This window comes from Gobio gobio (genome assembly GCF_949357685.1).
Source record: "Gobio gobio genome assembly, chromosome: 13".
Classification (NCBI taxonomy): Eukaryota; Metazoa; Chordata; class Actinopteri; order Cypriniformes; family Gobionidae; genus Gobio; species Gobio gobio.
Window position 1 is genome coordinate 39,510,855 of NC_137106.1, and position 26,417 is coordinate 39,537,271.

Consider the following 26,417-nt stretch of genomic DNA (forward strand, 5'->3'; position numbering starts at 1 on the left):
TTTCAAAATTATCCCTACAGACTTGAGTCTCTGGGAGCCCAGACAAAGAGAACACATACAGAACACGGATCCTTTAACAATAGGTAATAAAGAAGACCCTTGACCAATAGATGCGCATGCATAGCCTACATCGGTTAATAGAGTGTTTACTGACACGAGCCCCCTAAGAGCAGGGTTGCAAGCATACAATTTGCGCAAACGCACGCGAGGAGCAGCAGTAGTGTGGTGGTGATGCTCGCTGCATGCCGCATGTCTTGCGTCGCATAGCGCACACACACAGACGGAAGCGGGCTCGTGTCAGCTGGAATCACCTTTACGCGTTATTTGGCGTCCAGTAAACGCGACGAATCCGAGGAATTTGGGTTCGACACACGCAACAGCGGACGGGTTGCGAGCACCAGCACATTTCCGATAGCCTCTTTACACGTTACTTGAAGGTAAGAGGCGATGCATGCGTGCATATGCAGCTGTGAGATATTTATGTGCGTCGCAGTCGTTTTGGTTGGATTTTCTGCTTTTGCCATTTCATGCATCGAAACGATCTAACAGGCGCAAGGGATGAATGGGTGAATGAATGAACGCATGCATGTGACTGAATGTAAAGGTTCTCTCGCATGCATTGCACGGCCTGATTAGAACACTATGCGCAGGTTAAGGATGTATTAGGCTTGAATTAAAACTGTATATTTGATGCATTCGGAGCCCTGACGGCCAATATCACAAAATCTTAGCGGTTACTTGTTACTCCCCATCTGTTCAGAGGCAAACCTTTGGTGTTGTGTAATGAATTTAAGATGCACTGATGTTTCTCAGCCTCACTTGAGAGAGGTTTTTGATGCGATTTGAGCGCAGTGCAAAAGGGACTGCGTCTTTTCTCTGCGGACTCTGCCGGGATGGTCCACATTCACACTGGTGCAACATTAAAACACATCTCAATGATTGAAAATGGAATTCTATGTGTTAGTAGAGTTGGTTTTATGTATATACAAATCATGTTCTACTCATATTGTGTCACATCAAAAGGCTCGTGCGGACGGGATGTATAGCTTAAATGGCATCTAAAGCAAACGCACAGATGGTGACACTGTGACACTTCAACAGATCTTCGTCATTAAGAGCTTTAATTCCTCCGTTTAAGATGATGGATCGTTATTCTGCTTCGCTTCCCAGTGGTTTCCCTTCTCAAGGTCATTCGTTCAGCCATTGGTGCTTGAAAAAGCCCCAGTACCATTACATAAGAATGACGATTGGGTCGTGGGTAATAATTCCTGGCTCTCTTTAATTAAAGCCGCATTCTTAGACAATGTGTTCGAGGCTGCTCAGTTTTTCACGCACATTTGATGCAGAAGAGGCTGCAAATACAGACAGACGCTCCACATGGAAATAAAACGCTGCTCTCCAACCCCTCCCCGTTTGTAGCCTATTTTACCTGATCTCCATTTACACATAAACTCTTGTGACTTTGATCTATTTAGAGAAACACAACACAGCCAGGCTGATTGCAACGATCGGATCACATTTGACACCATGTTCATATTTTTTTATACATTGTGTAGGCTACCGTCATTTTGTGATGCTAGTTGAAAATATACATAACATTTGAATTCATATGCTAAATCATTTACATTTACGCATGCCATCGTGTTCCTTTCCTTTATAGGCCTATATTGAGTAATGGTCGTCAATGCTGATAACCATATCTAGAGCAGGCCAAATTATTTCAGATGCGATCATAACACAATTTAATGACGGTTCATGAGATGCTCAAACATATGGTCTACTATTTACTATAGTATTGAAACAAAATTAAACCGAAAATGTTTTTGGAACTGACAGAATGTGAAATCACCAAATCTGTTTACTGTTGGTTGGCCCAGTTATTGGCAATCATTTCAAAAAAAAAAATTCAATAACCAATTTTTGACCTGCAGCTAGTTGCAAGAAACACAATGGTGCTATATAGCACTAAAAGTGATTATTTGGCTCGTAATCATAGGGGAACCACTTTAAGTGCTGTATAGCACCAAATCTTGGTGCTTCAGTGGTTCTTTGGGATGACTGAGGTGCTATATAGCACCGCTACCATATACAGAACCTGTAAAGATATGGTGCTATATAGCACCAAAAGTGGTTCCCCTATATGATTACGAGCCAATAACCACTTTTAGTGCCATATAACCCTGGACCACAAAACCAGTCATAAAGGTCAATCATTTTAGATTGATTGAAATTGATACATCAATTGAAAGCTGGACAAGCAACATTTCCATTGATGTATGGTTTGTTAGGATAGGACAATATTTAGATACATTTAGGGATACTAATTGAAAATCTGGAATCTGAGGATACCAAAAAAATCTAAATATTGAGAAAGTCGCCTTTAAAAGTTGTCCAAATGAAGTCCTTAATGCATATAGTATTACTACTAATAATAAATTTTTGATACATTTATGGTAGGACATTTACAAAATATCTTCATTGAACATGATCTTTACTTAATATCCTAATCATTTTTGGCATCAAAGAAAAATGTATAATTTTTACCCAAACAATGTATTGTTGGCTATTGCCACAAATATACCCGTGCATATTATGACTGGTTTTGTGGTCCAGGGTCATTATATACATAAATGAAATAAAGGAGTTTCTTGTAATTAGGTTGTGGACTTGTTATTGGCTAAGACATTTTTCAAAATTGACATTGTCGAGAATAAAGTGGTCGTGGCCAAGATATTGGAAGTGCCATTTTCAAAATCTTCAGACAACCTTGTCAATGCACACATTTTCTAATATTTTGAGTGATTTTTGAATAAATATTGTGCAAAGTAAGAGCTAACTTCATCAAATTTGTGCACACCAACAAAAAAAAAATTGGTGGAGACAAATTTCACTTAGAAATTGCTAGTAAATTTCTGAAATAATTACAAAGAAACACATTCAATTAAATGTGAAATACAAAGACTGAAATAGTATTTTATTGTAAAAGTATTTCATTTTTGTGGATACTCCAACAGAAAATCATTTTCTACAGTGTATATGTTTTCTATCATTACATTTAGAATGTGAAATGTATAAATACATTTAGAAAGTCTATATAGACAGCAATAGATTTACCAATACAGGTTTTTGACTGCCAAATGATCATCAGCGTTGGCCTTTAACACAGCGACCAACTCAAAAAAGATTATTTTGTGACAGTTTATGTTTTTGCTCCATTTTGGGATCAGTGCCTAGATAGATAGACTATTCAGGAACCGAGCAGCTGTCAGAGATGCGGTATCCATTAACAATTACAATCTACGGCTTATTAAAACACCACTATAGAACTACTTTGGAGAACTTTCTATCACCATATTATTTATTTCTCATGCAGTAATCATGGGAAAACAGAACAGCAAACTGACCCCTGAGGTGATGGAGGACCTTGTGAAGAACACGGAGTTTAATGAACATGAGCTCAAGCAATGGTACAAGGGCTTCCTGAAAGACTGTCCCAGTGGTCGACTAAACCTGGACGAGTTCCAGCAGCTCTATGTTAAGGTAAGAGAATATGGGCTTTTACTCTTAGCATTTCAACAAGTCAAACATCACTATTATTAGTGCTCATACTTGGGACTTAAAGGGATATTCTGTGATTATTAACCCACCCTCATGTTGTTCTAAACTAGAATTGAATTTCGTTCTTCTGTTCAACAAAAATGATTTTTAACACATATAAAATGTGCTGCAATTTTTCCCTTTTTCCCAACGTTCTTCAAATTATTGCCATTAGTGTTCTGGAGATTAAAGAAAGTCATGCAGGTTTGGAACAGCATGTGGTTGAGTAATTATTATGAAAATTATTATTTTGGGGTGAATTATCCCTTTGAAATTGGGCAGTTAATACTTCCAGCAGTGTTTGCGCTCTAGACATGAACGGTTCCTCAAATCATGAGTCATGTTGAAGAGACGTGTGCTGGTTGGTACCTTTAACTGATTCCCCCCCATTTTGACTGGGGCCTGTAAAAAACAACAACCTAGCAACCATTCATGGCTGCGTTTCCCAAAAGGGTGATGTGACTTTTTTTTTATATGTATATAGTTGTATTTTTTTTTTTTTAAAGGAGAAAGCTAGAACAAAATGTCATCTGTTTAACTTAAGACAGTAGAGTTAAGCAAAAACTACAATCAAATCTCCAGTCTGCGAAAATGTATTCATAGAACAACTGCGACATTGTGAGATGTGAGGATGTGACTGTTAGATGTAGTAGTACATGTTGCGCAGTGGCCAGTTATTTTTTAATGAACTGCTGTGGAATGGACCTGAAGCAAAGAACAGAACCTGCTGTGGCTGCCATAGAAAATTCAGACATGAAAATCAATGATCGTTAACAAATCCCTCTTAAAATCCTCATGTAGTTAATCATTTTATCCCTTAAAACTCATCTTTGATCATCTTTTTTTTCATGTGACAAATGTCTTCATGCCTTAAAATAGCTTGAATGTAACACTACACCATTGGAATGTAATTATCCCCACCTCCACTCACTCACGCCAGCTCAGAGATCCACTTACTCAACTTTACTGTAGTAAAAGTTGCACAATGGCAAATGGAAATACTGGTTTAAACGATTAGTTCGCGTCGAAATGAAAATGTCCTGGTATTTTACTCACCCCCCCCCCATCTCATCCAAGATGTTCATGTCTCTTTCTTCAGTGGAAAGAAAGTACGCTTTTTGAGGAAAACATTCCAGGATTTTTCTCCACATAATGGTCTTCAATGGCAACCAACGGGTTGAAGGTCCAAATCAATGCAGTTTCAAAGCGCTTCAGAGGCTCTGCATGATCCCAGCTGAGGAATAGGTTCTTATCTAGCGAAACCATCAGCCATTTTCAAATTTTTTTTACATTTATATAATTTTTAACCTCAAATGCGAAACAATACATCAGTGTTCTGCTTTTGCATAATGCTTTGCATAAAGATAATGCTGTAAACCAGTGGTTCTCAAATGGGGGTACGTGAAGGCACTCCAGGGGGTACGTGAGATTTTAAAAAATAGCCTACATATATTAAAAAAGTAGCATCCATGCAAAAATCCTTTAAAAATAATAATTTAATAAATATTTCAGGAAAATATAAGTATAAGTTCATAAAATGAATTTTATATTCAGTAGGCTATTCAATTTCATTATCCTAAAAACCCAGAGTCTCCCCCATACCAGGATGGTTTGACCCAACCTCTCATATGCCGCCTGGCATCACTTGGATCAACGATAGGGTGACAAGACGTCCCTGTTTCCCGGGGACAGTCCCGGTTTTTAATGTTCTGTCGCCGACTGGAGTTGTCCCCGAAAATGTCCCCGTTTTACAGCTCATTCCAAACAACCCGCAGATATTTTGGAAAAAAGCGCCCAACCAACATACAGCTGCTACGCTGACTCTACTTGGTCGCGCACACGCGCGCGCGCGCCGCTACTACTTCATGAAGAACGTAGTCGAGAGCAGACAGAGCGCCATTATCGTCAAATATCAAAAGAAACCCCGTGGTCGCTTTCAAGGTAGTAACATACTAACTAATCGTTTTTAATTTAAAGTAATATTGTTTGTATGTGCTTTATAACAGAGCCTCAACAAGGTGGGGGATTGTTTTGTCCCCAAAAGTTCCGCAGTCACAACGCAGTGATTACCACACATCTGAACTATAACTTAAATATAAAAACCCTAACCCCAAACAATTACACTTGCAACCAATACATGTGCAGAATACATATACTTTCTGCTTAAAATAATCCTAAAATGCTAAATAACAAGACCAATTAAGGATAGTAAGAATCATTTTCAAGCATAAACGTAAAACTTTTGAAGTAAAAAAAGTAATTTATATAGTATAAACTTAAATACAATTATAAAATGTTACAATATTTGTTGAATAGTTTTATTTATCATATTTATTTTATTTTTGTAATGTGTTTTTGTTAATTTGTGTTATAATATTGTTTTGAACTGCTTATTTACAATGGTTATAGCTTACCATTAACTGTTTCCATTGTTTGTTTGGTTTTTGTGTTTTTTTTTTTTGTATTAAATCCAGACTAAAAATCATAATAATCAAACTAAATCATAATACTTAATGTTAATAATAATATAATAGGACTCCACAACAACAACAACATTCAAAAATGTATTGTCCCTGTTTTTTAATTAAAATATAATAACAAATGAGATTTGAGTGATATTTTGACCACTCAAATAGGAAATTTCCCCGTTTTCCATTTCAGAAATATGGTCACTGTTTTCACTACATTAGTTTGAATCACTACATTTTAGTGATGAGAAATATTTGCAATACATTTAGTCATGGATTATTATCATTTAAAATGTTCGAAATAGTTAATTTTTTTCAAATGTTTGAATTTTGTATGTGTTTATCTGTTCCAAAGTTTAATAAATCAGACACTGATAGCACAGTGCTCTGTTTTAAGTCTTTTTTTCCAACCAAAAATGCTTTGCGCTGGTTAGAGGGTACTTGGCTGAAAAAATATTTCACAGGGGGTACATCACTGAAAAAAGGTTAAGAACCACTGCTGTAAACTATATAAGGAGCCCTTACTTACATATTACTATTAAAGGTTAACAACAGAGCCCAAACTATTAGTCTAAATTCAGTTGCTATATATTTTTTAGATATAATAATCAACACTCATAAGCTTCACATAAGGCAGTTTTTGACTTCTAAATCTAATTATAATTTTTTTTTTCTCCAATTTGTTGTTGAAATATAATCATTTATACTCAGTGACTGTCATTTCATGACAGAATTATTTAAACATACATTAAATAAACAAGACATCACTAACATCTAAGTACTATATAATGAATATATATGCTAATATAGTGCATATTTAGTGAAAGAGGTGATTTCTCTTGTGAACTAACAGCTGTGGACACTGAATGACTTCTGAGGTAAATGTGATACTACGTGACATTGTTTACAAGCTGTTTTATTGTCTTTCCGCGGTTGAAACACAGATTGAGCGATTACACGACATTATGATACATTTCAGTAAGTTGTAATGTATCCTCAACATACCTTAAGAGATATTAATTTATGTTTATTCTTTAGGAAGAGATGATTGCGTTCACTCGCACGCCGTACAGTCGATTGAAGTTGAACTGACGCGTCTATACAGCGCCAGTCACGCTGCATTAAAGAGCGTCAAAACGGCATTTATCGTTTGAATGTCATGATAAAATGGACAGAATACTTAATATGTCCGTGTGGGAAGTCGGATTGAAGTGTGTTCTGCGCTTAAAACAAGTCGACTGTTTACTGTTAAAGATTGCATTCGGAACCGTTCGGTACACGCATGCACCGAAACGAAAGCCCTGTACCGAAACGGTTCGACACAAATATGTGTACCGTTACACCCCTATTGAGGAGTACTGAATCTTTTTTTGTTCAAATGAGATGAATAAATGCTCACATTTAATCTCACTGTGCACTTACTCTCGATTTTTCTCAAAATGGGGACACGAGAGCTGTCAGTCAAATAAATGTGAAAAGTAACTTGCGTTACTTTTTTGAAAAAGTAACTCCGATATTTTGTTGTAAATTTTAAAAGTAATGCGTTAATTTACTAGCTACTTGAAAAAGTAATCTGATTACGTAACTCAAGTAACTTGTAATGCGTTACCCCAACACTGATCATAACATCGTAATATTCATCATATACATAATTCACCCCCTATATTGTAACCAATTTTTCTTATCAACAGAACAATATAGCGGGATAACCTGGCTTCTCTTGAGACTCCCCTGCTTCAGAGCATAGTTAATGATTTGCCTCCACATGTTGGTGCTTACAAGGTAGTTTGAGATGTGATTTTAAACGGACATTTTGAGACCGTCTTTGGTTCACTGCAGATTTAAGGAGAAAATACTCAGCAATGGTGTTTCTGACTGATGAATTGGCACATGGTTTGTCTTAAAGCATATTAAAAACACCACACAGACATATAAACAACATTATAAACTTGATTTTTAAGAAAAAAAGGTCAGGAAAAAAGAGAAAACTAACAAAAAAAGTATACTTAACTTAAGATAGTAGAGTTAAGCATGAACTACCATCAAAGCTGCAGCCTATGAAAATTTTATTCATAGAACAATTGTGACATTGTGAGATGTGAGGACTGGCACTCTTAGATGTACTTCTACATGTTGCGCAGTGGCCAGTTATTTTTTAATGAACTGCTGTGGAATGGACCTGAAGCAAAGAACAGAACCTGCTGTGGCTGCCATAGAAAATTCAGACATGAAAATCAATGATCATTCACAAATCCCTCTTGAAGGAACAGTTCACTCAAAAATGAAAACGCTGTCATTATTTATTCGCGTTCATGTCAATCCAAAGCTGTATGTGGACAGACGTTAAGCAGTACTTTTCATACAACGACAAGTCATAGTGACCTTGGCTGTCAAGCTCCAAAAAAACAGAAAAGCACAATAAAAGTAGCTGAATGACATGTGATATACAGTATCCCAAGCCATCTAAAGCCACGTGAGAGCTTTGTGACTAAAATGTAACAGAGAGGAAGATTTTTGGTGAATAACTAAATTTGACTCTTACGCAAACAAAGCTATTATATGACTTGAGAATACTTGGAATATAGTGCTACATTTTGTGCTTTTTGGAGCTTGACTGCCAAGGTCACTGTGTAATGTTGATATTTACTGTCAAAAAAATAACTGCATGAAGATTTCTCTTATGTTCAAAAAAAGGCATGCATTTTTGGGTGAACTATTATTTTGACAAATGTAATTGTTACTTGTTTTACGTTTATGTTTATATTATGTATATGTTTTACGTTTTGAAATTTTAAAAATCATAGCTTCATCGGAATGGTATGAAACTTGGTGACTTATGACACTTGGAATGTGAACAAAAAAAAAATTGAGGGCATGATTTGAACAGGCCAAGTGGTCGTAAAAAAATAGTCACACTCATGGTCTTCGGTCAAAAATGACCGACCATAGGAAATGAATGGGAAATTGACAAAAATATGAAAATATTGAGAATTTTTGTGCGCACAATCTACAATACTGAAAAAAAGTTCACAGCAGTGAAGGGATGACACTATGAAACATCAAGAATGTGATATAGACATATACAGTCACACACACACACACACACACACACACACACACACACACACACACACACACACACACACACACACACACACACACACACACACACACACACACACACACACACACACACACACACACACACACACACACACACACACACACACACACACACACACACACACACACACACACACATATATATGAACCACTGTGTCTGTAACAAAGCAAAGTTTTGAGAGTATATGTGAAATCTATTCAATAATTCAGTAATAATGCAGAAAAAAGCTCACCGCTGTGATGTGGTGCCACAGGGTGATTGAATGAATTGCATTTTTTTAAATTAAATTCTGGATCAAAAAATGGCTAACAAAATGTTTCCTTGCATTCTCTTTTTAACACAATGTTCACACTTCAAATCACTGTTTCTAACAAAAAAAATCTAAAACTTGACAAAAAATAGTCTCTGAGATTGTTTACATATATATTTAAATCTTCCACCTAAATATGTAATTATGTCTAAAAAACAACTAGGCAATTCACAAGCTGCTCTATATAGAGCTATACAGGCAACTAGTGGTTACACCAGGGTATTACATGTTTTCTTTCTATACGCTCAACAGATGCCGCTAATCTGCCTTCAAAAAATTGGATTTTAAAGGTCTAGAGTAGACTCTATTTTAATCTGAAATACTGCTTAAATTTAATTATTTTTTTAATTAAAATATACAATATATAATATATATATATATATATATATATATATTGTTATTAATTATTGCATAAATATTCATTAGTACCACAAAACCCTCTCAAAATTCTAAATAAATTTGAACAAAAATGTATTAGAAGAATTTTACCGAAAAAATAAGAAGTTACATTTCAGGGGTCCAGTCACTTTTGACAGCTAAGACTTTAAAATCTAATAAAAAAAAATCATAATTTAATCAAAGACCATCTTTACCAATTAAAGCGAAATATTGCCAACCCAATTAACGGACTGAAATCTTGTTTTTTTTCCTGCAGTTCTTTCCCTACGGTGACGCATCGAAGTTTGCGCAGCACGCATTCAGGACCTTTGATAAGAATAGCGATGGCACTATCGACTTCAGAGAGTTCATCTGCGCCCTGTCCATCACGTCACGGGGAAGCTTTGAGCAGAAGCTCAACTGGGCCTTCAACATGTATGACCTGGATGGAGATGGAAAGATCACTCGAGTGGAGATGCTAGAGATTATAGAGGTACCACAAATTGGTTTATTTGCATGAAACGAATGCCAATGGATGAACCTGTGTTTAAATAAGCACTTTCCACAATTTGTTTTGTACAAAATAGGACTGTCTTTAAAAAACAAACAAAGGGCAAAATATTATTTGATCTGATTTATTTATTTTATATGAGGTTTTCAAGTTAATGTAGGCAACTAAAATGTAGGACATGTCTAAACAGAGACACTGTGATTTTGATATTTGACCTATAAATATGAAATAATAAACAAATACAATTAGTAAAACATGTCAGAATGAATTAACAAGGTTGCAGAAGCATCCTTAATTTATGGCTTTATTTCCAATAAATTAAAGAAAAATAATTTGTTTGATAATATCTAACAGTTCTCATAAACAAAGAAAGCTGATTTAATCCAGTTATTTAATATTTTTAAATATTTTTTTTGTTTTGATACAATTTAAATAATAAATACAATAAATACAAATATTTCAGAAAAGGTTGCAGATTCATCCCTTATTTGTTTGATACTATAGATACTATAATATTTGTTATCAATATTTTCAAGGTTTTGTTTTATTTTTTATATATTTCTGTTATAGTTTGTTTTATTTTAAATGAAAAATTTTTTTTTAAATAGTTTTAGTTAATTATGGAATCTGTTTGTTTGAGTGACCCCACTGGACTTGACTTTTGGTGCGTTCAAGTTATGTCTGAGAGATTGTATTTATGAGTTGAGCAAACATGACGTCACAAGTGAAGCGCCCTCGAGTATAAGAGGGCACCTGTAAAACATGTCATCAACTCTTTTGTCTAAGGGAGATGCGCAGGCAGGTCCAAGGCATGACAACGAGATGCAGTGTCTCATTCCCCTTCTCAGGGAACCATGGTTACAGTGGAAATCTGAGAAGTTTCCCCTTTCAAAGTGGAACTTCAACAGTGCGTCTTGGATTGACGCTATGGGGAACAAATACCCACAACACCATGCCTCATTAAGCTGTGAATATGCACACGAATAATGGGGATAGCAAAAGTTGACTCTATGGATTACTTAGCCGGACTCAGAGCGTCAATCAAGAGTGCATCCAAAAAGACTCATATAGACCGTCGAGTGGTACCACTTCCTAAGACACCATCTTCCAATAATAGAAGATACCCAAGCTTCTATGCTCTTATAACAAGGCCTCATTCCTTAGGACATATAATCATCCTACAACCTAATCTGAAGTAGCTTTGCCAAAAAATGCACCAGCATGCATAAGCAATCAAGCACTGCTCGGCGCACAATATGAAGAGTCTCCATTCCTGTGCTGATTCATCAAATGGGGGGGGGGGTCATGGATGATAATTAGGGCTGGGTATCGATTCAGATGTTCCGATTCGATTCGATTTCGATTCGCAAGCACTCAAATCGATTCGATTTCGATTCTCGATTCAACTCAATGAATATAGATTTAATTCAAATAGCCTACTATGTTTATAAAATAGAACAGTGAACATGAGTTTACAAGTGGGTAAATAAAAAGAACCTGTATATTAAACTCTTTTTATTTTAGGTACACTTGGGTAGGCCTACATTAAAACAGAACCCATCTCTATATTTCAAATGCATACAATTATGTTAAATACAATACAATTTTGTTTTTATGGATATTTTGATTCACTTATTCTAAAACTTAAAAAGGATATTGGATGATTTTCAGCAATTTTCAGTAAAGGACAAGCATTTCTTGCGTTTTAGCCGTCTGTCATTCAGACTCTGTCCATTTTTATGGAGGCTTTTTCCTCCAGGGGCGTCTGAGCTTTGATCGTGCCCCGGATGATGCATTATATTTCGTTACTATCTCTGTTATTTGTGTGACTTCCTTAGATGCGATTGCCATTCGATTTTATCGTAACGACAAGCATATATGCGATACCAGGCAGGATCGACTGGAAACCCCCGGGGGAAAAAAAAATCGATTCTTGGCCTTGAGAATTGATTTTGAATCGACCACATTTAAAAAAAAAACGATTAATCGAAAAAATTTGCCCAGCCGTAATGATAATGTAGAGTCAGTAAAGCGAGGTCCTCTAAACTCTATCAATCTGACCCTGGACTGAGGGCCCAGAGGAGCATGCTGAACCCCAGCAGTGCACTAGACCAGAAAAGATAGCGGAATGCAACTTTTTTGCAACTCACGCTTTTAACGAACATGAAGACAGACCCCGGCCTCAGCAAAAGCGAGAGGGGGTACATAACCTTCTGGCAGCATGGAATTCATGTCTTGTCTCCATATATGCCTTGTCAAGCCCCGCAAGGTGGTAAGCAGAGATGGACCCATTTGATAATTTCTGCTTCTACTCTGCCTACCTGTAACCCCACAATCGCTGTGATTGACCCCACGAACACCGCGCAGCTTTATCAGAAACAGGGCCCTCACTGCGGCTCTCCACAGTGAGCGCATTCAGCTTCCTTGAGAGCCGAACACACTCGCTCCGTTAGCAAGGCAGGAGCCTTCAAAGAGGATGCAGCACCAGGGGAGAGTTAGCTCGCAAACAGCTCTAACGGGGCATCCTCACATATTATTGCACATACAATCTCTCCACATGCAAATAATTTGACTACATGGAAGAGATTATATAAGCCGAATATAAATTGATCCAGTATCTCGACACCTCAATATGGAGATGCAGAAGGAATAAAAATGCTCACAAACTTAGATGCAGAGAAAGTTGAGGCTATCCTCCGCTGTCCTGCATATGATTCCTCAGAATTGGACATGCCACATTAATCATTCAAGTCAGAAGCAGCCACAGAGAGGCTTCCTGAACAGACATTAAAGCAACAGAGCCAGCAGTAGAAGCCCAGAAAGGGAAATATTTCTCCCAAGCTCCGCCTACAATCCCCGTGATCAATTCCACCCTGCCACCTTGGCGGTCATGGGACCCAAACCGCGAGTTGTAGATGCTCGACTTTCATCCCCCAAGAGAGAGTCAAGCAGGGGTGGAGGATATATGTCTGAGGACATCCTGCTCCATCACAAAGCCGAACACTAACACAAAATTCGTATAACTCTATCGAGAATCAAGTGAGAACAGAGCCTCTTACCATGAATGCATTGCTATGAGTGCCTCCAACACTCTTGGGGTTCGAAAGCACTCGTGTAAATGCTAGATTCCCATCCCTCGGCAGAGAATCAAACAAGAACAGAGCTTCTTACCACAAATGCATCATAATGGGCACATCCAGCTTTCTCTGGAGTAGGAATGCGCTCCAACAGTGTTTATCTTACATGCCCATACAAACAAGCAGCTCCTGAAGACAAAAAAGCTGATGACGTGTATTACAGGCACCCTTTTATATTCACAGGCGCTCCGTTAGTATCGTCATGGACTGTTGTTGGCCAATAAAATTGCCTTGTTTGTCAAAGGTGCTTCAGACACCGGTCACGCTGATGGCATTCCCCATAGCGTCAATCCAAGACACAGTGTTGAAGTTTCACTTCGAAAGGGAACCTTGCTGTATGAAAGTGACTTGAAAACACCTGACGTCATAAGCACGACATCGTAAAAACAAACTTGAATACACCAATAGGCCTAATATGTTTGGTTATGCTAGTGGCACAGAAATCCCAAACTTCAACTTTATTTCAAAGTAAAATATATCAGTCATGGAAAGTGCCAGTGGCAAAACGGAACAAAAAATAAGGACGACGTTCTGATGTGTATATCGGATTCTTATAGCTTCCTCATGTAATTAAACCCGAGTCTTTTCTCCCCTCTGTGTGAAGGCTATTTATAAAATGGTGGGAACCGTGATAATGATGAAGATGAACGAGGACGGTCTGACACCAGAGCAAAGAGTGGATCGGATCTTTAGCAAGATGGATAAAAACAACGATGACCAGATCTCACTAGACGAGTTCAAAGAAGCCGCCAAGAGCGACCCGTCCATCGTACTGCTCTTGCAGTGCGACATGCAGAAGTGAGGCTGCGCATGCTAGCATGCTCCGGACTGAACGAGCTATCCGTTTCCACTCTCATTTCCACAAGAGTAACATGTTTGGACTACTTTTAAATGAACTTTCTTCTTGTGATTGAACAACTAGTATGCATGAGAATGTTAAATGCTAAAGAGTTTAGAGTATATCCGTTTAATTTCCAACATGCAACAATGTGAGATGTGTAAATCAAACAGAGTCCAGTTGTTTTCACGCATTCATCGTCAGTGAAGTGCTCCGCCGTATTTCATTTCTAGCTGCAATATTTCCAATCACATGCACTAATGTTTACTGCTGTATTTCACACAGTAGTTTGGGTTACCGAAATCGAAATGTGTCACACTAAATGTTACGATGAAACTTCAATACTCGAAATTAAGGAGGGCGGAGTGGTTTATGCAGCCCTCCTTCAAAACGTGCTTGTACTTGAGAATATAAATGTAAAAGTTATTTGCATGCATGTCCTAAGTGTAAAACCTACTCTCTCTTCATTTTGGCAACCTTGACAAATAATACAAGGGAGGCCTTATATAAACGATAGTATCAATAACAATACTAATGTGTGAGATTTACATTTGTTACTCATCTATCCATTAGATGTCCACCGTTGGGTGCATGTTTCCTCCTAAAAGACTTGCCATCTGTGTTGTAAAAGCTTTCAGTAAGACACACGTACCAGCCCCACCTCCATCTTTGTTGAAATTTTGCATTATTTGCATCTGCCATTTGCTTCTGCTGGTTTCACCATATTTTGCACTGACACAAGGACCTAATAACCAGTATAACCAGTCTAAAACAAACGCTTCTTTTTTAACGTTAAATGACCACTAACATTGTTCTTATTGCGTTATGCTCTTTTTTTTTTTTTTTACTTTGCTTGGTATCTTTGTCACATGCATGAATGGTTGCCTGTGAATTTGTTAGCAGTAATAATACAGAGTGGGCAATATAACATTTTAAGTGTATTTTCCCTGGAAGGCGTTTAGTAATGGATCCATTTCCCCTAGTATTACAACAAAACCTTATCCAGGATGGGTTTGGTATACGTTTACTCTTAGTGTGCTGCATTTTTATTGAAACGTTTTTTGTAAAACACGATTTCTACTCCCGTTCTTGACATCTCAAAAACCCATGATTTTTTAGCTCTACTCCTTCCAGTACCCTCTTTAATTTACTCTCAACAATTTGTATCCTCCATATTTTGTGTTCTCCCAAGAAGTACATAAATGGCATCACAGATTTTTTGCAAGCCAAAAAAAAAAAAAAAAAAAAAAACAACCCTTTCATCTCCTGTGACACTCAGGATGGCGTCAATACATTTGACGGAGAATAGACGGATCTTTGTAAAATGCAATTGCCCAAAAAATAGTGTATATCTTTGCCCTGTAAATATTTGTACCTAATACGGTAAAAACAAATTTAAGCAGTCATTTAATTGTGTAATGAGGTTTGTGTTTTATTTGTGGCATGTCTTCAACTCGGTATGTAACAGTTGCACTGACGACATTGTGATTAAAATCAATAAACTATCTATGGGTTGTTTTCAAGACGCAGGTGCTTAGTCGTGTGTGACCACAAATGAAATTATTAACAATAACTAGCAACAGCATTGTGGTTTATTACAGAGGATGCTGGTTTAAACCGACAAATGCTAGCTCTAAACATACTCAAACCACCATGAACAGGTGCTAACAGTTAAACAACTGAACCTCCTTTTTACCCCCCAAATGACCAGATGAACAGGAAATGACTGTTCACAATCACACATATTTGGTGAACACTTTGCAATTTTAAAACCCTCTGCAGAGGAATTAGAACCATAAAATGTTCTTTAAAAATAAATAAAAGCAAATGCATAAACTGTACAGGCATATAAACTTTACACACTTTAAGTACAGTCTCTCCAGGCAATGTCCATACCTATCGCACATCTCATTCCCCCTCTGCTACTTTCTCTGGATCCTGAAGCTGGTGGATTGTAATATGGGCACTTTTAGGCAGATGGCTGAAAGATAACGCAAAACAAAAACATTAATATTTATATATAAAAACATTATATAAACTTTATAATTCAGTGCTGCCCGAGGAGGCAGTGTTTTGGATCTCTGACTGAATGCAACACATTTGGAGCATCTTAACAAATGAGACCCTGGGCGGAATTTCAAAGAAATTATTCCTGTAATGAGAAAATTATGCTTTTGGCTTGTTATTTACCCAGTTTACAATTACGCATTTGATTAACTAATGTGTGCAAATGATTTAACAAAACACTAGTTCAGCAAGTAGTCAAGAAACCTGCTTCAGGCAAAGATTGTGCTGTATAAACCATTTGCATTTCCTCCTTAAATAAACATGAATATGGAGACGCTGATCATAAATGAACGCTGTGACTCTAAGACACATTTGGCATGGTTGAATTACACGAAAAGTTAAAAAAAAGTCCAGTCATATTTGAAAACAAAATAAGCGCATATTGATAAACTGAATTCATTATAACGAATAATTTTTTAAAATTTTTATTACATGCACACACGTGTGTGTGTGTGTGTGTGTATATTTACAGGGAGTGCAGAATTATTAGGAACGTTGATTTTCTGATCATATTTTTTTTCCAGGCACATTTGACCAATTCCAAACCACAGTAATCCTAATAACTACTATTAATTTAGTATTTAATAATGTATAAGTGATATATAATTGTTCATGAAGGCTGGAAATGAAAATCACCTTATATTCAGGTGTGCAGAATTATTAGGCATGTTTTCTTTTACAGATAAATTGAGCCAAAAAAGAGATTTAACTCAGACTGAAAAGTCAAAAATTATTAAATGCCCATGAGAAGGATGCAATACTAATGCAATACTAGACATTGCAGTTAAGGCATGACCATTGGACAGTGAAATGCTCGTTGGGTCAGCAGGATCTGACAAAAACAGGTGGTGAAGAAAAGACACCTGTTAACTGCAAAAGAATTAAGAATTAAGGTGAAGAATTAAGGGTGAAACCATCAGGAACCCTTTAGTCTCCAGCGCCACCATTTTCCAGAGCTGCAACCTACCTGGAGTCTCCAGAAGTGCAAGGTGTCAGGATCTCCAGGTAGGTTGCAGCTTTGGAAAATGGTGGATGATCATGCCTTAACTGCAATGTCTAGTATTGCATTAGTATTGCATCCTTCTCATGGGCATTTAATACTTTTTGACTTTTCAGTCTGAGTTAAATCTCTTTTTTGGCTCAATTTATCTGTAAAAGAAAACATGCCTAATAATTCTACACACCTGAATATAAGGTGATTTTCATTTCCAGCCTTCATGAACAATTATATATCACTTATACATTATTAAATACTAAATCAATAGTAGTTATTAGGATTACTGTGGTTTGGAATTGGTAAAATGTGCCTGGAAAAAAAATATGATCAGAAAATCAACGTGCCTAATAATTCTGCACTCCCTGTATATATATATATATATATATATACACACACACACACACACACACACACTATGTAAACAATACAGGTCGAGACTGGATTTGCAGACATATTGAGGTTAAAACACGATGCTGTGCCTTCTATATTGGATCCGACAGGAACGATGCAACACACTTATGTGAGTAAAACATGTTTTTTTTTATATGTGTAGTATTGCATTGTTACAGATCGTTTGATATCTATTGATTACATACCTTAGCACGCTGTCAGACTGGAGAATTGTTTATTTGAGGTCTTATTGATTCATTCGTGATCAGACTCGGACTTGTAACATTATGGGCCTGGGCTCGCAAAGCCCAACGTCCCGGGGCTATGTGTTTTTCAGACAGGCTACCAAAACGTATCACCGGCTATCTTAAATAGTGAAATAGCATTCCTAGGGAGGGGCGCATGCGTGCGTGTGTGTGCACGCGCGCCTGTGTGTGTGTGTGTACGGTTCATGGTTATATTCCCTGATCGGGCCAGCCAAGTAATAAAAAAAATAACATTCCAATTAATCGTGGGTGGATGAGAGAGGAATCATTGTGTTTGTTTGATAAAGATATTTTGCAAGTCCTGTGAGCGTTTCTCCAGACGCTTTCAAAACAATTCCCACATGTACTGAGGGGAGCTGAAGCTCATTAAATATGCAAATCTTATCCAATCCTAGCCGTGGGCGTTTACTTCCAAGTCTTCAGTGCGGCATGCCCATAGAAACTGAGCGTTTCTTGAGAGCCTCAAAACCAAGGCAGAACATAGCTTATCACTTATTCATTATGAGGTTTTTGAATGTAAAAACCACGCAAACTTCGTAAGTTGAGCTCAGACAACAGTATAAAAACATTTAAAAAGCCAGTTCATTACCCCTTTAAGACCTTTTAAGACCATTATGAATTAAATTTAAGACCTATATCACGCAAAAAAAAAAAAAAAAACTTACAAATGAAATGCAGTCACAAAATAAACTTGAACTTTTTTTTTAACCTGTACTTTTTATTTGGTCAATCCATCTTGCTAAATCGTTTTGCCCGGTCCTTGGCACTCGGCGCAGGTGAGAAAGATTTGCTTTCACACAGATCACATACTGTGCATGCACAACATCTGTATCCTCGCAAAAATAATGCATTACTTTAAATATATATATATATATATATATATATATATATATATATATATATATATATAGACATGCGGCAATAACACAAAAGCTAATTGGCTGCAATGTAAGTAGCATGTTACTCTTATTTGTAGTCTGAATACAGCGAATTATATTTGGACTGAGGAAAAAAAGAACTACAACACCACAGAATAAAAAAAAAATTTAATTCAAAAGTGCTGTGGGAGCATTTCAATGAGCATTAGAGGTAGCGTTACATGGACGTAGGAAAATTAAAACCCGTTTAAAATTATTTAAGACCTAGAACTCAATGCTTCAGCAAATTTAAGACTTAAGGCCTACATTTTTATCTTGAAATGTTAGACTTTTTTTTACTTTTTCAAAACCCAGCTGAAACCCTGTTTATATTCACGATTTCTAGTGTTTGTACAGCCTTTACATGTTTATTTCAATGTTGTACTTAGCAATTTATTTAATTTCATATTTGAAGCAGATATGTGACAGCATTAATGAATGTTTCTTAAGGGTCAAGATCAAGTTATCTGCATCTCCTGCGCAGCATCAAGCCACTCCCATAATATCGGTCACTGTTCAAATTAATGTACAGCTCAGACTAACTGTTCATCATGCCACTGTTTTTGTAATAAAGTAGCAGTGGCTGGGACAGATTTTAAGTATCAAGGCCGCTTAAAAAGATGCAATCTAATCCGGTTTACATGAAATAAGCAGCTCCCAAGCAGGATTAAGTTTACAGACCTATTGCTAAATCCAGGATGAGCATCGAAGAACCAAACAATCCAAGATCATGCCATATCGTCAACAATTAAATCCAGCTAATTGAGTTAGCAACGTACAAACAATCGACCCCAGACATTGGCTCTTTATTTTGCTTATGCCTTGGGTGGGAATTATTTAAAAACGTTATTTATGCTGTTTTTCACTTTTAAAAAATTCGGCCAGATTAGAATTTTGATCAGATCTTAACTTCTAATTCTTTGTTTTTATTTTGGGGTGAAATATCGATCAGAGATGTCTCAGTGAGATTAACTTTATAACAGTCTGAAGACTTAATAACTTTTATTTTTCTACCTGGTGGACTGAGGGGTGATAAAGATGAACTGTCGCAGATGTTGACGTTCTGAAAGCGCCACAAGCATGTTCATTGAAATGCAGCGATTGTGCATGTCCTGTGAAAACACAAAAGAGCTTTATTAAACCTTCTTTTATTTATGAAATACTAATGTTTCACATGACACATGGCCTCAAAGTCATTAGGCACGTACCATGTAGACGTCAAACTCATCCAGGCACCGGAAGGGCGACTCTGTGATTTCCCAGAGTGCCAGAATGAAACAGACAGTGGAGAAGGAGCGCTCTCCTCCCGAGAGGGAACGCATGTCACTGACGTTGTTTTTTTCCTGACCTGGGGGTTTCACCTGAGCAACACCAGTTTAACATACATGACAAAAGAACCCTGATACTACCATTCAAAAGATTGAGGTCAGTAAGTATTTTTTTAAAGAAAGCGCAAGGAGGCATTACAATTATCAAAGGCAGTAAAGACATGCAATGTAATTTTTTTTCTTTAACTTTCTATTCATCAAAGTACATCACAATCTTCTATAAAAATATGAAGCACAATGGTTTTCAAAATTGATAAAAATAAGAAATGTTTCTTGAGCAGCAAATTAGCATAGAATGATTTCTGAAGGGTCATGTGACACTGAAGACTGGAGTAATGATACTGAAAATTCTGCTTTTTTACTGTATTTTTGATCAAATAAATGCAGCTTTGATAAGCATAAGAGAATTCTTGAATGCCAAAACATTTAGTGTGTATGTGTGGTGCAGAAAAAGCATTCTCATTACTGTATTGTGAAAATATTGTATTGAAAATACTCATCATTTAAAGGTGCAGTGTGTAATATTTATGAGGATCTATTGACAGAAATGCAATATTATATACATAACTATGTTTTCAGTGGTGTATAAAGACCTTACATGAACCGTTATGTTTTTATTACCTAAGAATAAGCCGTTTCTATCTACATACACCACGGGTCTCCTTACAGTGAAATCGACAATTTGCGCTGTCATGTTTCTACAGTAGCCCTAAACGGACAAACTGCTCTACAGAGTGCTAGCTACTCTCTGCTGTCTCCATAGACCGTTAAAAATATGGACGATGTGTCTTCACTGCCTTTCACTGAATGGCCGAATATGGCGATGACATCTTGCGCAGATTTGGGACAGAGTCTGCGCAGTAGTGACCTCGGGACCGGAATCTGCACAGTAGAGAGCAGGAAGCAGAAGCCCGCCCGCACTCTCACGGATGCAGAACAATTCATTATGTTGGTGTGAAATAAACAGTTATGGGAATGTAGAAATTAAAGCTAAACTCCAATCACCTACCGAAAATCCTGCCAAAAAGTCAGTTGGTGCCTCAGTGACAACTTCCCTCAGAGAAGCTCTCAATCTCAGCTGTCAATCATGACGTCACACCCCCCGTTTTTATAGCATCAAATAACTAACTAAAACTTAACTTATTTAAAAAAGAAACACTTGAAATGACATCAGCATGATAAAAACTGCCTAAAATGACAAACTTAAATAAAAAAAATTTGAAGTGTAATTTGATTGTTAAGTTTGTCTCGCGACATTAGAATACATAGAGGGGCGGGGTTTATGAGCTGTACTGGGACCAACCACCTGGGGGCGATCGAGACGTTTTGACTTCACTTTTCAGTACGTGTGCGGCGGTACGCATGGCTGTCTCAGATGATATCTTTGTCCTGTGTCGGCCACTGTAGCTTCTCTATGTGCTTTGAAAGGGAGGGGTGGGCGGTTGAAATTCACAACCTCACCACTAGGTGCCGCTAAAATTTACACACTCCACCTTTAAGTATTTGTTGAACTCCCTTTAATTTATAAAAAAAAAAATTTTTTTCAGTAATGAGAATATATAGAATTGAGAATAGAAAAAAATCCTCCCAAGTAAAACATCTGGAAGCATTACAGTATTAAGAGTGTAGGGGTAAAATGTACCTAATTATGGAAATAATGTTGCAATGCAAAACATCTTAATGGTACAAAAACAATTTTTACTTCTGACTTTAGAGGAAAAAAACCTCTAAACATGACCTAACACATTTCATTAGATTCATTTGGCAAGAGGGCAAAATGTAACTTACTGAAATGGCCAGAGTTTCATTGATGTGGTCAAACATCATAGAGCCACAGCAGTGCAGCTGCATCATGAAGTTGTTGAAGTACAGCTTGCACCTCACAGAAAGTGACCTGAAAAACAACAGACAATTCAAAACGGATACGAACTACTATGGTGTTCAAACCTGCAAACATAAATGACAGAAGTCCAAACATAACCCTGTTAAGTCACAGTTGGAGCCTAAGTAAGTTACCGTCGGAGTGATTTGTATCGGTCCTGACGGTCAATCATGATGTTGTCGAGACGATCAATAAACTTCCTGAGATCCCTCAGCTGGCTGGATTTGCTTTTGTAATTACTGTGAGCTTCTGCGTACTCTCTGAAAAAAAAATATTTTTGTCCATTTAGTACAGATCTGATTTAAAAAATAAAATGAAACCACACTGACAAAAATACAGGCTTGACATACAGTACATTCTTTTAAATGCTGACATAACCACAGTTTTAAAATAAAATAACAAAAAGATTACAAAACTGAGGTATGAGTCAAAATTATTTTCTGTGGAAATGGGACGAAAATGTCTTAAAGGGGTCCTATTATGCTTTTTCACTCCAAAAGGGAGTTATTCTCTACATTAGTGCACTGTGCACTGTTTCTGAACTCCCTGAAGTCCGCCTCGATTGCAGTCTGGTGTTTTCTTTTGGGAACGAACACGTCACAATATTCCTCTTTTAAATAATTCCCACCCGAGGCATATACAAAATAAAGAGGCGAGGCCTGGTTGAGTTAGTTAGTAGTGTGTTGAAACTCGTGGTTATGGTAAGGGGCGGGACATTTCCCAAACACGCTCTAAACGGTTGACCAATCACAGCACACTGAGCCAGCTGACCAATCAGAGCACATTGTGCTTTTCAGAAGGCGGGGCTTCATAGAGACAGGAACTAAACAGAGCGTTACTGACAGACTGGGAAGAGAGGTGCAAAACAAAATGTGTGTTTTTTGAACAGCAAAGCGTGAAAATCTATTCTAGTGGAACCTCATAACAAAATCAAGACTTTGTAAAAGGGAATAATGGATCCGCTTTAATTTATATTGATCCCGGAAAATCCTTCAACTGCTGCCTTGCATACCGGATAACTTGTTCCTTGTCACCATGGCTGCTCTCTTGCGTAGTGATTTTTTGTCGCAGGCGTGTGATCTCAACATCAATACTTCTGGCACTCTGATCTACCTGCTGTCGCACAGGACAGATCTCTTTGGCTTTGGCTTCACAGTCCTACACAACAAACAATTTCCAGACAATAAACAACTCCAATATGTCACCGTACTGGATGAACAATATTCACATTTTCTTATGGCAGAGAATTTTAAATATTATATTATACGGCAGAACAAAATGAGTGAAAACCTGTGTTTCTTCCTCTCTGAGTGACAGCTCATCTCTCATGCCCTGAATATTCGCCTGATGATCCTCGAGTTTCTTCTCCAAGACCTTCATGGATTGATCGAGTTTACTGCACACAGTCTCTGCCTTCACTTGCTCCTCCTATTCAAGACAAATGCATCTTCCATTAATCACTTTATTTTTTTATTTTTTTTAGCACAAGACACTTTGGGGTTTTAATGAAAGAGTCAGAAATAATAAATCCAAAAATCTAAACTGTGTTTTTCATCACCCAGTGCTGTCTCTCACCTTCAGTTGTTCTGTCTCATCTGACAGTTGCTCCATTTTGTTTTTCACATCTTTATATTTCTGATTAATATCCATGAGCACTTTCTTATGATTCTTTAATTCGTCTTGAGCCTCTTTCACATTTTTCCTCTCTGATTCGATCTTCTGCTCATTCTCTTGAGCATCTTCTTCCTGTATATTTAACAAATCACATATTTATGGAATCTTGTTTTCGCCACAGAATAAAAAAAAAAACTTTTGTGACTTTTTGTCTCACAATTTTGAGTTTACATCTCGCAATTCTGACTCTTTTTTCTCAAAATTGCGTGATATAAACTCAGTCTTTTTTCCCCTCAGAATAGGACTTTGTAATTTGCAATTGTTAGTTTAAATCTCACAATTCTGAGAAAAGAAGAGAGAAAAAAGAATCTCACAATTCTGACTTTATATCTTGCAATTCTGACTTATATATATATATACATACAATTTTTTTTTTTTTTTTTTGAAAGATGTAAACTCTCAATTGTGAGGAAAAAGACACAATTATCTTTTAAAATGTTTTTTTTTTTTGTGGCAGAAACAAGCTTCCATACATATTATTCTGTGTCATAAAATGATTAACATAATTTTATCATAGCCTGGTAAAATTCATAGACATCTCACCAGAGAGCTGATATCCTCAGCCTGTGACTCTTCAATGTTCTCAAGTTCTGTTATAGAAGCTTTCACCTTATTTATATTTTCCTAAAAAGAAAAATAAAGTTTAAATCAGTTAAATCAGTCAATTATGCAGATATGTTTGGACACGGAATAACAACAGGAGTGAATATGGATGACATAATTGTGTAGCCCGTGCAGTTGAGTACCTGGTTTTTTTTGAAGGCCCTGATGACACTACGTGATTTCTCCTCCATTAACTGAATGTCCTCCTTCACAGAGCTCAAGTGAAGCTGGAAGCGTAAAAGCTGAGCCTGATTGTTCTCCAGCTCTGACTCCACTAGACTGTGAATCAAGAGAGAAGAACAAATATATTCAAGCATCATTTGCCTCAGATCATGCCTTACAGATTTGGGCAAGTAAACGAAGGAAAAAAAAAAATGCAGCTTCAAACCCCACAAGAGTTTGCATGAAATTTCAACACTGTGCCATTAGCAACAAAAACAAAAAAACTATTTTACTCCAGGGAAACAGACTTTGTAACAGGTGTACTGTATTATGCATAAAAATATGTTATTTTGCATAAAATGTCAACAAACAGGTTCAATTAGAGTCAAACGACTTGATGAAAGACAAGATTACACTTGCCGTATTTCTGCTTCTGGGTCACCACCAAGATATTTGACCAGTACATCCTTGTCAGGGGTGTAAGACCGATTGTAGTACACATGATCGCCACCCGCAGTGAAGGCTTCACGGCAATTCCTTGGCGGTATCGAACCCTGCATTACTTTCCTTGCACGAGCATGGTCCTGTTTAGAAAAAAACAATTGGTCTCAAATCAAGTAAAAATAAACATTTTATAAAAAATGTGTGTATTTATATTTATATATATATATATATATATTAGTGCTGCACGATTAATCGACATCGAACCACAATCACGATTTGGCTTATGTGCGATTATGAAAGCGCAAAGGCTGCCATTTTAATTAAATACATAAATGCGCAGCGTGTCAGTGAAGAGCGGCTCAAGTGATCATCATGCTTATAACGTGCGTTTGAAAAAACAACATGCGTCAAACATCTTCACAAACTAGTAATGCAAAGTGTTCATAAACCTGTCCAACAAAATACGTTTAATAACATGTTTTAACTCACTTCATATAGTCAGTCGAGCTGATGTGGCTTCTTATCACAGAATGTCAATCAGCACTGCATACTTTATTATTATGAAAATACCCGAGAAGGCTTGAAGAACTCAAATACACCATATATTGTCGCAGAAGTATTATCTTCATGTTTAATCAGTCATTCTATCTTCTTTTATTCAGCTTACTCAGCTTAAAATAAGTCTGTTACAGTACATTCCCTCCCTCCACCAAATTGTTGGTGGGGAGAGTGAATAACCAGCACCCTCTTCAACCCTTAATACCACGACTGAAGTGAGACCGTTGAGCAAGGCACCGAACCCCCAACTGCTCCCCGGGCGCCACAGCAATATGGCTGCCCACTACTCTGGGTGTGTGTTCACTACTGTGTGTGCGCACTTGGATTCAAAAGTTTTAACTCAGAGCACAAATTCCAAGTATGGATCACCATACTTGGCTACACGCCACGGTCACTTCATATTAGAATAATTTCTGAAGGATCATGTGACACTGAAGACTGGAGTAATGATGTTGAAAATTCAGCTTTGATCACAGGAATAAATTACATTTTTAAATATATTAAAATTGAAAAACAGTTATTTTAAATTGTAATAATATTTCACAATATTACTGTATTTTCAATTAAAATAAATGCAGCCTTGGTGAGCATAAAATACTTGCTTGTAAACGTTTGGAGTCAACTTACTTTGATAATAAGAATGCACTCAATGCCCCTCATGTCAATGAGACAGTTCGTTATCACTGGGTTCTCGATATTGAGGCAGTCCAGTACTGTTGGAAACTCAGGATGATGGACTCCACTGACAAGAAAACATAAAAACGTC

General features: G+C 37.0%; 2 protein-coding genes across 3 annotated transcripts in view; one reads left to right on the top strand and one right to left on the bottom strand.

Moving 5' to 3' along the window:
- On the top strand, positions 1–15,884 carry vsnl1b (visinin-like 1b). Of its 2 annotated transcripts, none has more exons than XM_079832385.1 (4): positions 1–83; positions 3,374–3,540; positions 10,155–10,370; positions 14,130–15,592. In XM_079832385.1, the coding sequence occupies exons 2-4, from the start codon at positions 3,379–3,381 to the stop codon at positions 14,325–14,327; spliced, it is 576 nt and encodes a 191-aa protein (XP_079688511.1). In that variant the 5' UTR covers positions 1–83; positions 3,374–3,378; the 3' UTR covers positions 14,328–15,592. The 2 variants fall into 2 exon arrangements, with proteins under 2 accessions (XP_079688511.1, XP_079688510.1); XM_079832384.1 differs by having other exon boundaries at positions 25–437; positions 14,130–15,884.
- Positions 15,210–26,417, bottom strand: part of smc6 (structural maintenance of chromosomes 6) — a 21,344-nt gene continuing 10,136 nt past the window's right edge. The window contains exons 16-27 of the mRNA XM_079832342.1: positions 26,279–26,393; positions 25,070–25,233; positions 24,631–24,766; positions 24,428–24,508; positions 23,786–23,956; positions 23,501–23,638; positions 23,223–23,368; positions 22,345–22,470; positions 22,117–22,222; positions 20,209–20,361; positions 20,015–20,112; positions 15,210–16,344 (exon numbers count right to left, since the gene is read on the bottom strand). Coding sequence (XP_079688468.1) covers positions 16,272–16,344; positions 20,015–20,112; positions 20,209–20,361; positions 22,117–22,222; positions 22,345–22,470; positions 23,223–23,368; positions 23,501–23,638; positions 23,786–23,956; positions 24,428–24,508; positions 24,631–24,766; positions 25,070–25,233; positions 26,279–26,393 — 1,507 coding nt within the window. The 3' untranslated portion in view covers positions 15,210–16,271. The remainder of the gene's footprint in view (positions 16,345–20,014; positions 20,113–20,208; positions 20,362–22,116; positions 22,223–22,344; positions 22,471–23,222; positions 23,369–23,500; positions 23,639–23,785; positions 23,957–24,427; positions 24,509–24,630; positions 24,767–25,069; positions 25,234–26,278; positions 26,394–26,417) is intronic.